This window comes from Ceratina calcarata, unplaced genomic scaffold (assembly GCF_001652005.2).
Source record: "Ceratina calcarata isolate Rehan_Ccalc_2016 unplaced genomic scaffold, ASM165200v1 scaffold579.2, whole genome shotgun sequence".
In the NCBI taxonomy this organism is placed as follows: Eukaryota; Metazoa; Arthropoda; class Insecta; order Hymenoptera; family Apidae; genus Ceratina; species Ceratina calcarata.
In genome coordinates, this window is record NW_017177008.1 from 463498 (window position 1) to 477649 (window position 14152).

Genomic DNA, 14152 nt, shown 5'->3' on the forward strand with positions numbered 1-14152 from the left:
TTCTATACTTTTTAGCACGTAGCTATTTATTATTAGCATTATTCTTCCGACGTCTGATTTCTTTTTAATTATAGGAAATGCGTTTTTCTAAGGCACATAAACTTTTGGGATTGACTGTATAGCCAATACATCCTTAAAACCACGTCGAAACGCGAGAGTAGAACTTCGTCTGTTCGAAGAGAAACGTGTTTCAGGAAATTACGATAACGAGAAAGATAGCAACGAGAGTGTCGTAAGATGAATTAAAAAGAACCGCGATTAATCGGAGTTCACGGAAGCCTAGTTCAGCCTTGCCGATACCAGTAATCGCGTCTACGTTTGGGTTTTTTGAATCGTTATAAAACCCGTCGCTGTCCATTATCGGTCCCGGCCGGGAAACGCGAATCAGGACAGTAGGAAACGATCTTGACGAGCGGAAATGGGAATCGCTTTCTCGATGAAACTTCCGCAAATGGAGTATCGAGAGACGTGTGTGTCTAACTATACAACTTCTGAATTACGAAACTGCTTACTCATGTGAAAGTGATGCAAGTCAAACAGTTGCATTAACACAAATTATTCAAATTAAACATTAGAAGATCGATCGATTAAAATCGTAATTTTTGTCTATTACTTTTATTACGACAGGATCGATGAATTGAACCCGATTTTTATGTTCAATAGAAGAGCTCATGTTGAATTGAACCATGGTAGCAATCGAAAAATTCACCGATAAAAATAAACGCCGGGGAAGGTGCGTCAGACGCGATCGGCATACGAGATCTGAGCTATGGAATTCGCAACGCTATTTAAACGAATGATTCATCGGTACACCTTGGGTTTTCTCCACGGCTCTTATCGAACGATACGAATTACAGAATATTTACTGTCAAAAAACCTTTACACAGGGAGGACGATTCATACGCGAACCACCAGCTGCGTGTACCTCGGTCTCTTTACAAAGCGCTCGAAATCTTCCAAGTCACAACGAGATCGTTTTTAACGGCCGTTCCCATTTACGACTACGCGAATATTTAAACGACCAGCTGCGAGCCACGATTCACCTTTGATCGCTCCGCGTCCGCTTCGCGAAACACCTGCGCGTCGCGATTTAATCATTAACACCGTTCCTCTAGTCATAATACATCTGAAAATTTACCCATTGAGATTTGGCTAGGAACACTTGGAAAATCAATCTTGAATCGATCATTACATTATTCGGAACTATACATACTATCATACATTTTGTTCGTCCCTATTGCTCGTTGTTTATACGGTGTATATTAAAGAGTTCTCTAACCCGTTAATATAAATAAATTAATATTTCTTATGATATGTATGACCAGAACTGTGTGACGTTAAAACTGTTTCTTACGATCAATGTTTCTAATTAGCGAGAATCGGTGAACGCACTCGTGGTTTTTGCTTGTCCAGCAAGGCCTCGGATAATTGGCTAGTTGCCAAAACGCCTTATTGCCAGGACAGATTTCTTTTATTAAGAAGAGAGACAACCGATAACTGGCGCGGTTCCAGAAATTATGAATCGGTAAAAGAAAGAGCCCATAAATGATGCATAAAACTGTTCCGATGTCTCTCACGATCCGCGTTACGGCCGATGACTTCCAACTTCGAAGGTTTCTCTTTTATAGGACGAAAACCTTTGTATCGGTTCTTGAACCGACCTACTGCCTGCTCCTCGAACCACAAAGCGCGACTACTGTCTCTCCCGTGCCTCTTCCTCTCTCTCTAAGTATTCGCGAATAACCCTGATCGATGATTCTCATTGACCTTTCCGAATTGTTGCATTTTAATTACGGCCAAGTACTGACTAGAACGTTGAACAGCCGCTGCTCTTCGCTAATCGAGTTTCGCAACTATTCCTGTGATCGAGTAACAATTTCAGTATGTCTCAAGTTGAATTACAGTCGTCATAAGCACGTGATTCGGTTAATCTCATAAGCAGAACGGTCTGAGTCACGCAAAAACGAGAACGATTCCAGTGTTCCATGAAAAACTTGTGACAAACGAAATCTGTGATCGTCTATCGAATTATTCCACAGACCTGATTAGCCAAAAGTTGAATGGAACTAGTCCAGGTTTCAAACGATTTCGTTCCATGACAAGAATGGACCGAATACAAACGGATGAAGCCGTACTCTCGAGTTACCCATTAGTCATTAATCCGACAATCGTCCTGGTTTGTTAGGTTTTCGATCGGGTTACAAAGACGCGTCACGCGCCAATAAATTCACCGAGATTTTCTCAAGTCTTCGGGGCTAATTAGCCGTATCTCGAGCGTTAATCACGTTAGGCTACCCTCGACTGGCTTCCTGCTCAATCTCGTCTTTCAGGAAATTTTATTTCCCGTTACATGCATTACATCCGCAAATGCCGGACGATTATTTGTCACCTCGATACTTTCTATATTCCAGTTAGTCTTTAAATATTCAGGCGCTTTAGGATTCGCGTGATAGGTTTCCAGAGAATGGACCTTGAAAATTGATAGGGCAACACGTGCATATCGTTTAGTAAACGATATTAGCAAACGTCCATTAAGCGGGGCTGTTTAATGGAAAGCAGTAAGACGAGCTGCACGCGTTATGTGATTAATAAAACATGTTGATAAAACAATAATAAATATATATAGCATTAGATTAGCAGTGCTTATATCTACAGCTCGGGATTACAAATCGTAACTCCGGCAAATAAGAAACAAACAGGATCATATTTTATCTGATTAAATTCTACTCTCAATTTATATTCAATTAATATACTGCATAATATCAGTGTACTAAAATATTGAGAGTTAGAATATAATAAATGAAATGGGCGAGAGTAACTGAGAAAGACATTCGGTTTCGAGTGATGCAAGTGTTGAAAGTTAAACAAATTCCACGGCCAGGCCGCCCCGCGCCGCGCCACGTTTGCTTCCGTCTGTTCGTGGTGCCAAATGGTCGCCGATACATGGCATGCATACGAAGCAGGAGGAGCTGATCGATACATACGTCTCCAGTGTAAACACAATGCCGTGCTTAGGACAGTGACACGTGTTCCAACCGGGTAAACACATCTACGCGGATAATAATAATTTTCCCCTTAGACCCATATGTTCTGACGACCATAACTGAGGCCAACCCTTTCCGCTCCCACGATTCACCGGAATTATGCAAATTCTTGTAACAACCAGCTCTTCGTAGGATCCTCGTAAATTAACTCTTTAGTCTAAATACAACTGAATTTGTACTGAAATTAAAAAAACTAAAGCAATTAGAATCTTTTATTTAAAGGAAGGAAATCAATTTCTGTTCAATACTGTATAAAACTGATCATAAGAACTTTGAGTAAATTCAATACATGTTTGTCGAGGGTCAAGTAGCAAGTTGTATGTATAACCGAAGGCAAATAATGAACGTAATCAAAGAACAAATTAATCACTTGTGTGCGTCACGAGAGATTATTTGTAGCAACAGATATACAACGTTATTATGTATTGTGTTGCAAGCATGTATAATAGGGTAACTGATGCCAATGTTGCGAAGTACACACACCGTGTCCCCGACAGTGACAGCGTATGTAGCCTTGAAGATCTTGGCCCAACATGACTAAATTCAAAATTATATTTGTTGAGGTCTACTTATTTGAAGATCTCCGCATATATCTATTCATTGTCATCAGCTCCATTATTCACGCTTAGAAGTCTCTATCATATTCTTGTTCCCCTTTTCATAAATTCAGTTGACAAACTTTGGAATATCTCTCCTTTGAATTCAAACATTTCCTCACCTCCTTTCCTATTTTCATATTTAAGAGTGACTCACTACAAGATATCTAAAATTCACCACTGGTCATTGACTTCGTAGCAGGAACATGTTTCAGTTTGTCAAAGTACAAGGACAAATTCATTTAATGAATTCATACACGATACGGTTTGATAGAATCATTAAATTATATACAAAAAATCGCATTAATTCTCCTTACTGACTCGGTTCTATTTGCCTGAAATATATTCAGTTACAAATCCATGATTATTTATTCATCGCCATCTGGCTTATTACTCGCGCTTAGAAACGTCTCTACAATATTCTGAGTCCTCATCCGTATAATCCCTTTTCACAAATTCATCTAGCAAACTTCGGAGCGCCACGGCTTCGAATTCATACATTTCCTGTAGCTCATTTTCATATTTGCTCGCTATCTCTACTGCCTAATTATCGTCCTGCGCGATCGCTGAATGAAACAGGATTTTCCTGCGCTATAGTTAACGGGTCTTTCAACGTGGGTGCTCCAATTCCATGAATTCAAGCCATCTTAGCGCCCCTCATTCACGTATTTATCCAATTACACGTTCCATTCTCGTACCGAATCGCCGGGACGGAGCTTAGCCTGGCGTGCACCCAACGACATTCTTTTTTTTTGTTACTCGCCGCTGTCCGAAAAGGAGCCTTATAACCCAGATGCACCCAAGTGGTCGTCGCGAACCGCGGAAAGAGCTTTAAAACAGAATCTGGTTCCTTTGTCCTCTCTTTTCTCAGCTACTCTGATATAATCAGAGATTCGACGAATACCGAAGGACACTGTACTTAATAAATTGCAGATTTCTATGCAAAATTTTGTCATGATCATTCAGATTGAGTTTCCCAATTATACTTTTATGAAATGTTTATATTTTCGATAAATTCGAGAAGGAACTTTTATTTAAAGGAAGGAAATCAATTTCTGTTCAATACTGTATAAAACTGATCATAAGAACTTTGAGTAAATTCAATACATGTTTGTCGAGGGTCAAGTAGCAAGTTGTATGTATAACCGAAGGCAAATAATGAACGTAATCAAAGAACAAATTAATCACTTGTGTGCGTCACGAGAGATTATTTGTAGCAACAGATATACAACGTTATTATGTATTGTGTTGCAAGCATGTATAATAGGGTAACTGATGCCAATGTTGCGAAGTACACACACCGTGTCCCCGACAGTGACAGCGTATGTAGCCTTGAAGATCTTGGCCCAACATGACTAAATTCAAAATTATATTTGTTGAGGTCTACTTATTTGAAGATCTCCGCATATATCTATTCATTGTCATCAGCTCCATTATTCACGCTTAGAAGTCTCTATCATATTCTTGTTCCCCTTTTCATAAATTCAGTTGACAAACTTTGGAATATCTCTCCTTTGAATTCAAACATTTCCTCACCTCCTTTCCTATTTTCATATTTAAGAGTGACTCACTACAAGATATCTAAAATTCACCACTGGTCATTGACTTCGTAGCAGGAACATGTTTCAGTTTGTCAAAGTACAAGGACAAATTCATTTAATGAATTCATACACGATACGGTTTGATAGAATCATTAAATTATATACAAAAAATCGCATTAATTCTCCTTACTGACTCGGTTCTATTTGCCTGAAATATATTCAGTTACAAATCCATGATTATTTATTCATCGCCATCTGGCTTATTACTCGCGCTTAGAAACGTCTCTACAATATTCTGAGTCCTCATCCGTATAATCCCTTTTCACAAATTCATCTAGCAAACTTCGGAGCGCCACGGCTTCGAATTCATACATTTCCTGTAGCTCATTTTCATATTTGCTCGCTATCTCTACTGCCTAATTATCGTCCTGCGCGATCGCTGAATGAAACAGGATTTTCCTGCGCTATAGTTAACGGGTCTTTCAACGTGGGTGCTCCAATTCCATGAATTCAAGCCATCTTAGCGCCCCTCATTCACGTATTTATCCAATTACACGTTCCATTCTCGTACCGAATCGCCGGGACGGAGCTTAGCCTGGCGTGCACCCAACGACATTCTTTTTTTTTGTTACTCGCCGCTGTCCGAAAAGGAGCCTTATAACCCAGATGCACCCAAGTGGTCGTCGCGAACCGCGGAAAGAGCTTTAAAACAGAATCTGGTTCCTTTGTCCTCTCTTTTCTCAGCTACTCTGATATAATCAGAGATTCGACGAATACCGAAGGACACTGTACTTAATAAATTGCAGATTTCTATGCAAAATTTTGTCATGATCATTCAGATTGAGTTTCCCAATTATACTTTTATGAAATGTTTATATTTTCGATAAATTCGAGAAGGATTTTGGTAAATATGTTTCCATGTTTGGATAATTTCTCACGATTCTGACTCCTAGCTACGTTTTAACGATGAGATGTGCAGTGCGTCAGACATCGATTTCTGGAAAGGAATTATTGTATTATCTTGGCAAACTATGAGCAATTCGCGCGTATTACGGTTCGATATGGTAACACTCGGAATCGTTAGGGAAGCGTAGGTTGAAGGATGCTTCGCGAGTTTGAGATTTTGGTCCCGCTTATATGCAGTAGCCGCGTTCCTGGCCAATTTGCTTGCCAAACGATCGGATCCGAATTGCACCAATTATTCTGGTCATTTAACCGGACGACAATGACCCTGTTTCATCGCTTCACCTTACGTAATCATCGATGACGCTGCTGTATCATCGCGAACTATTGACGTCAAACCGGTGATTAAGATTGTACTGGTAAACATCTCTGATTGGAACGTACACGATGGCCAGAGATAAGAAGTCGCGGCGCTCCAGCCGGCAGTAAAATTGTCACGCGTTAGATAGTTGAATTTTTGTCTTACGAGTCAACATCGAACGACTGTTTGTCGAATGATCTATGCTTCCGATATCGTAACAAAAAGTGATGTCGTCGCGTTAGACAATCAATCTAAGATAAGCTTCAGGGTTCATAACGCCCAATTATAAATTTTATATAAATACATATAATATAAAAAATAATGCAACTAATACACTTAATGAAAAATTCTTATCTAAATTGATATTATAGATAATTCATTTTGTATAAAAATCCAATCTAATCTGAAAGCAAACTCTATCTTTGATAGTAGAGAACTCGGACAGTCGAATTTTGCGATGGATGCTGCGTTACGTAAGCGAAGCAAAGGTGAAACTCAACATCGTGCACGGAAGTTGTCTCTTAATTCATAGATTGATCGAACTTAAAGATGTGACCATGCACGGAGGATTAATTTATTATGAAATTCAAAGCTCGACACGTTAGCTCGGACAAAAGAGATACTAACAAGAATCGTTTCATAAATTTGCTTCAATACCATCCGTGTACATACAGAATCGTTTTCAATTATTCGCAGTTGGAAATTTTAAACGACAGCCGTTCAAAAATAATTCTAGAACAATGGCAACATGAAATGCAGTTAATGTAAAATTGTTTCGTGCGAGCGGACGACGGAAACCGATCGGTGCACATTTCCCTCGGTCAGATTTATGATAAGTCAGCGAAGTTCGCGAATAAACGCGACAGTTTTATCGATCCGCCAACTCAAAAGCAACGATACAAAAAAGAGAAATGACTCCGTTTCCTTTGAATCTTTCTGTCCGCGTTTCGTCCGCCCGTCGCTCGGCCACCCCATTAACCCAAAAATATTACCAGAGACCACGAGGCAGCGGAATAACCAGTACGTATTATACCGCGTTACGCAATCTCCACGTGTCACCCGATACATGCGAGAAAATCCATAAACAGGAATAAGAAGGAAGAGCCGACGTATCGGCTCTTCCTTTCCTCCTTCTATCCCTCGCGTGTCGCCAGCCGCTCGATGATACCAATCAATCAACTTCAACGTGTTCCACATCTACCAATTCCCTATCACGCTCGAATCAAACTCGGAACCGTACTTCGACACTGTACTACGACAATTTCCTGTTACAGTATACATCAGATAGAACTTATCCCTATTTCGAAGAAAAACCATTCAGATTTCATTTGTACGTTGCATGTTTGAACATTTCTGATTAACATTTTCTTGGAATTTTGCTCTGCAGAGGATCGATTACACTTATAATTTTCTACGAATTTCCGCGATCAAAGGAAAAACAAACGTATCATCCCGTTACCACGAATCCGCGAGGGAGCTGATTCAATTATCGACGACTATCGAGGCGTACTCCCGCTTCGTTAACAACTTACGTAATTGGACCACGGCTCCGTGAGCTCATAATTAGATGGAAACGACGCGGGTTTTTCTGGCCAAAAAAAAAAGAGAGGTAGCGGACATTGCGAGCCAAGTATCGGCGATAATTGTAGTTAATTGGTCGTTTGCACGGTCAAAGTTGAACCCGCGTTTGTACGCGCAGACCACGTTTGTATTCCGACTCTGGTAGATAAATAAATCAACCTGATTCACTGTCCGTTCGAACGACCTTCGATACCTGACGTCAAGCAACATGCAATGATGCACAAGCGTAAAGAAATCCGTTTTCCATTACAGACGATCGGGTTCATTCATGTATATGAATGAAAGAAAAACATAGTTAGGCAGTCACGTATAGAATAACTAGGTAGGCAAACTGTATCGCCAGTCGAATGAATTCATCGTCCGCAATTGCCAGTTCCCTTTTGAACTCGAAAAACCGTGCCATTAGTCGAACGAGCTGCAATTAAGTTCGCTCTGACGGAAACGAAAACAAGCTCCGAGAAGTGCATCGGTGCATACCGGGTCGGTGTTAACTCCCTCAGAAATAAATTTGGCCGCTCGGCCAACTTCCGAGCGCCACCTTACTCTTATTTTATTCCCGTTTCACTGCTCCTAATACCATGCCCGCGAATTTATTCGAGAATCGTCTCTTGCCGGTATCCGAATCAATCGATACGGATCATTAAAAACTGCCTTTCAATCGTCTCGCAATTAAAATCATTTCCAACGAAACTGGAAAGACAGAGATATTACTCGTTGAACATAATAATAAAAAAAGAAGATAAAGATGGAAGGAAATTAAGAAGAGATGTTGACACCGTTGGCTGCGTTCGGTACACGGATCTATTTTCAAAACGGCGTGCTACGATATGCTTCACACTGGGTACTTATTTACTGTTCAAAAATAGGCGCGAAGATAGTTCGGTTCTCCAAGATTCGAATGCGTTCCCGAGCAAGATCGGTATATGAAAAGGGTTGGTGAGGTCCGAGGAAACTCGAACTCGGTTAAGAAATCGTTACGAGGAAGTCGGCGCAACCAGACAGAACGTTCAACTAACCGTGGATAATGTGGTAAGGTCCCATGCGCTCTTGGCCTGTTTTTGGTAGCCCTTCTTGTTCCTTTTACCGGGTCTGCGCAGACTGGAGAACCATCCTGCGGCTATGGCGACCGCACTCACCTCCCGACGAGTCTCCGTCTGTACGTTGCCACCGTGGACCTCGTCGAGAGCGTCCACCGACCTACCGGTGAAAATCATGCTTGGCGCCGCGCGTCCCCGGATTCGATGAGCCAACGGAATTCTCGTTCTAGATCTCGATCCCCTTCACTTCGTCTCGACGGAGGACTTTCAGGAGCAAGTTAACCACGACTGACACCGCGCGCACCACGCGACTCCCTCACTGTGCACTCTCGAAGCTGACATTGACGCTCGATTCGTAATTATTAACCCGAGATAATCCACGAGCTTCCGAAGAGACCGCCGACGATCCAGATGAAAGATCTCGACAGTTCAATAACCTCGACCAGGGATGCACCGCGCGATCGATCCACTATTGATATCACCACACGTGATCAATATACAGGACACACGACATACAATAGATTACCGTTCATCTCATCGATCGATATCGATCGTCGTTGATAAAAATATTAATCAACGTTACATTCCATTCAACGATCTATAAAAAATTGTTAAAGACACCGTACACGATGATCTCCGATCTTAATCACTATAAGTACTGTTTCAAACTGTGTAAAGCCTGATCGTGTCAGTCAGTCGGATCGGAATTATAAACGGAGAGCGAACCGCCTTGTACGGCGGCCGATTTCAGACTCAGGAGCCAGAGTAAAACCGTCGCACTCTGGGAATGCGCTGGCGCCTTGCGGTGGCCGCGCCGTGAACTCGGACACGCGTGTACAGGCTGATTCTACTGTGTGTACTTTCCTCTACAAAATATTTGAATCGTACACTGCTGGCTATAAGCGTTAGAATAAAAATTCATACAATATTCCATATAATTCTTGACGCATTGATACAATATCTGAAAAAAATTGGGCATACAGATTGTACAAGTGTACGAACGATCGAAATGGATTAGGCTACTAGAATCAGCCTGTAAAATTTGTTTGCGTTGCACGAGGTCGATTCAACTCTCGTTCCTAAACACATTTTACTTCGAATCGCAGCTCCACGAAAGTTTACAAGTCAGATTTGTTATTTTCTGATGAACGCAGTTCAATGTAACTGAGAATATTCGATCGGGAAGACATTGGCAACGAGCGTGCACTCCGGGTACGTGTAAGTACTCGGCGAAGGTTCGTGCGAGGAATACTCCGGAGACACGGTGAAATTTCGCCGACTGCTTATCAATTGGCGAGCGGAGTGTCGCGAAGGGCGTTGACAGGCCATGGTTCAATGTAACCGGCGCGACAGTTTATCTCCTCTCTGTAGAATGTGTCTCTGTCTTGGTGTTAAAAGAGCCAATATAACTTCTGTAGAAATTAGTTAAGCAAAGTTTCTAAAATAACAATTTCATGTTCCATTTAGAAATTACTATAATGGCATTCGTATATGCCAATGTAGTTGAAGTAAACTGGTCAAACAAATAGTCGAACATTTCTAAAGAAAAAAAAACAAAATCGCACAAGCTGTAATTCCGATGCTCATTTTCACTCAGGATTTAAGAATTTATTATTTAAAATACAATAATGATTAGATCCACCAATAAAGATTATTCCTGAAACATTCTCGTCATCCAATTCGAGTTTACTTTTAGAATCTTCCTACGGTCAACGATTTAACCACAGGTTGATGAGATCGAAAAAGGCTTGCACCTGCTACAGCTGCAAACTGTAGGAATGATCCGGCTTTAATCGATTACGCAGATGCGCGTCCCTCGTCAAAATCCGGACTTGTTTTGCTCGAGGAGCAAAATTTATTTTACTAGCGATAAAACGAAGACCCATTATCTCCACGTCTTTTCATCCTCGATAACGGCGATGAAACAATAATAGAAGAAGCTTCGAAGCATCGAAATCGGCAACATTTGAAGGAGTAAAAGAATTTTGAGAGTGGTCCGCATCGCTAAAACCGATTATCCTACCATTGGCAAGTTTCCCAGTTGCACGAAAACAGTGGGAACGGTCTAACCGATAGGAAGAAACAAGGAGAACGAATCCATGCTCTCCTCTTTGATAAAATTATGCGACCGGGTGCACGCGTTGCACTCGTGACTAAATAAAAGCCAACGTTCCTGTTCGACAATGATGAATGCAACGAACTTTAGTCGCAATTCAGACGCTTAACGCAGGTTCGATGCTATATATGCGTCTCAGTCGTAAATCGTTCGATTTTTCGAGTAGGCAAAAAATTACTTAGCATGAATCTAAACGGAAAGTATAGAGAGCACGAGGAAGAAGGAAGCGTGGCGTGGTGTCACTCGCATTATCCATTAACATTGCTATCAAGCAGATTTTACTGGTTAACGCATTGATACGTCAGCTTCCTCTGTGGGTGCTCGTCACTGTCACCCGGCAATTTATTTCTCTTAAAACTCGGCGTTAAATGGTCATAAAGGAGAATGACGAGATTAATATCGTGTACGAATAAAGATGGTCACAAAAAAATTTGCAAATATTCATTCTATCTCTATTTAGGATCAATGTGTGGAATACATGAATAATTTAATGTACGAGTAATTTAAGAGTTTTTCTTTTCCTCCTCGTTTATACACATTTACATAATTGGAAACGAAATTCCAATAGTTTAGCTTGATGTTCAGTTTAATTTCCCTGATGAAGATTTGATCGAAGGAAAATCGAGAGTCGAGGGAAAGTTTCTGAAACTTTGACAAATGTGTGTTCAGAGAGGAACGAAGAATATCGCAGGTGAAGAGATCGTTTTTCTTCCGCGATACTCACTGGCACACTGACCCGATTCCCAATGCTCGATTTTCATATTTTCCACGGGCGACGCGTGCGAATTAAACTTTCTATGAGAATCGAACTTCGCGGTGTTCAACAGGTCCACTGACACGATTCCGAGACAAACGGTCATCCCCGAGTCGGGGAGAGATTGAACGAAAGTAAGAATAAATAATGATGTCACCGTAATTAGTGACGAGACTTTCTCCTTCCGCGCAGAGATCGTTCGTTCATGGTTCTATTTCCATCGCTAGAGCAATAAGCCGGCTTCGAAACGACCTCAGAGTTAGCTAAATATTTATAGTTTATTTGCCCGCCGATTCGCTACCAGATGATTTCGATTTTCCCTGATTGACTCTTCTTACGTCGCTTCGTCATCTTCCTTTAAATACGCCGTTATTTTTGTCAATTATTCATCCCCGCGGACGCGGAACCAATGGCTCGATGCACAAATAATTAGTATCCAGAATTAGAACAAACGCTACCAAAGCCCCTCCGCGATTAGTAATTAGATACATGATAACGAACAACGTCGAAAGCGCGTAGAAAGTATTGCATTACACCACACACAGATTCACCTTTCGGGATCGTTCGCGGCGGCAGAGCCAGATAACCGGGCAGAAATACCAGCAACAGATCCATCCCCGTCGGTGACCGCGACGAGAGCCTGACGTCATGGATGTCGAGGGTCAGGACCCACGTGGACCAGCCAGGCCGCTGAATCGATTAAATCCATTTAAGACCGACGAACGCGTGAACCACCCGAGAAATGCGGTACCGCGATATTTATTAATCAAACCGTATCGAACATATGATTGTTATTTTTGAAAATCAGAACTTGCGATAATGATAACGCGACCTGATATGCACCACACTGTTGGTCGATGTCTGCAAGCTTGCTGCGGTTACGATAGAGCCCGTACGAATGTTATCGGTAGTGAACGATACCTTGATTCAGGTTTAATCAGGTTAAAATGAAGATGAAACCCGTGAAATGTCAATATCGCGCGGTATGACTGAGTATATGAGCGCTTGGGAAATTCGTAACTTGACTAATGCATTTTCAATCAATGATCAGAGATCGAGTGAGCGCGAAGTACATTTATGAATGAAATCCTAAGTGAACTTCAGTTCTTATTTAATTTAATATGGTGTTTGGCTTTATTGATTGGAATTTATTATCGTGTAGGAGTAAATATTTCTGTTGCTATTACGCAGATATTATCATAGCTAGAACGCCATTAGTAGTATCTCGACTTTGAACGTCGATATGTTACACTTCAACCCCGCCGATATTAAGATTCTCATCCATCAAACTTCTTAATTAGGTAGACGAAATCAATTCTTGTAGGAATAGTTTCTATCCTCAAATAAAAGCTAGTAACTGGAGTCAGTGATGAAACAAATTTCAATGTTGCACAATGTATCCCAACAGTAAAAAAAAAATAATCGTGTAATTATTCTTGCTACGTTTACCAGCTTTTGCTTATTGAAAGAGTGTAAAGCATGTGTTTATCTCTACACAATTTATGAGGCATAAAATGTATGAGTAACCGGAACTGTATCGACGACCACGACGGAAATGTCTTATCGCGAAGGCATCCTGGAATTTTTCTGAGAGCAGATATGCACGCGTGCCAAAGATAGGAATTGTAGAAATTCTCTACTATGAGTGGTCATTTGGTCCAGAAGATTCAGTCATTGAATCTTGAAAAATATGATACGACTATCTGAACGGAACGTTCCATTTGTAAGTCACAATAATTAGCAAATACAGACGAGAATTAATTATCGTCCGATAAAGTTTACTGGCCGGATGATAAGTTTGATGACTGTATGCAAAACAGATTACAATTGCGATAAACTAATTTCGTATTTGTAACGTGCGCGATAAAACAATGTTCGTGGCGCCATCGCTCCACTCCCAGTTCAAACAGCAGGTAGGTAGGAGCACGATAAGACCGTGGGTAACAGCCTGTAGTTGAGGTATCATCATAAAATCAATTGCTCATTAAGGATGTATAGGCTACCTGCAAAATTTTAAATCAATTCATGGGTTTTTTGAAAAATTATAGTGACTTGAAATTTGCATGTACTCTTATGATAATCAGCAATAACCCAAAGAAAAGTTTTTGGTATTTGGTATGCATGCACGAAGTTGGAAGAAACAACTAACTTGAGGAAATAAAAGCCTAAAAAGCCTGGAGTTTTTGAAATATATTTCGATATTTTTCGATATTTCGAAA

At 40.9% G+C, this 14152-nt stretch overlaps 2 protein-coding genes across 6 annotated transcripts in view; both read right to left on the minus strand.

The window, feature by feature from the left end:
• LOC108629678 (cytohesin-1) overlaps positions 1–9799 on the minus strand; it is a 30927-nt gene extending 21128 nt beyond the window's left edge. For both annotated transcript variants that reach the window (XM_018032505.2, XM_018032504.2), the window contains exon 1: positions 9043–9799. In XM_018032505.2, the coding sequence (XP_017887994.1) occupies positions 9043–9240 (198 nt within the window). In that variant the 5' untranslated portion in view covers positions 9241–9799. The remainder of the gene's footprint in view (positions 1–9042) is intronic.
• A 115-nt stretch (positions 9800–9914) lies between these two features.
• Positions 9915–14152, minus strand: part of LOC113464892 (uncharacterized) — a 10390-nt gene continuing 6152 nt past the window's right edge. For 2 of the 4 annotated variants that reach the window (XM_026817474.1, XM_026817475.1), the window contains exons 3-4: positions 12485–12623; positions 9915–10443 (exon numbers count right to left, since the gene is read on the minus strand). In XM_026817474.1, the coding sequence (XP_026673275.1) occupies positions 10418–10443; positions 12485–12623 (165 nt within the window). In that variant the 3' untranslated portion in view covers positions 9915–10417. The other 2 variants (XM_026817476.1, XM_026817477.1) reach the window with 2 other exon arrangements.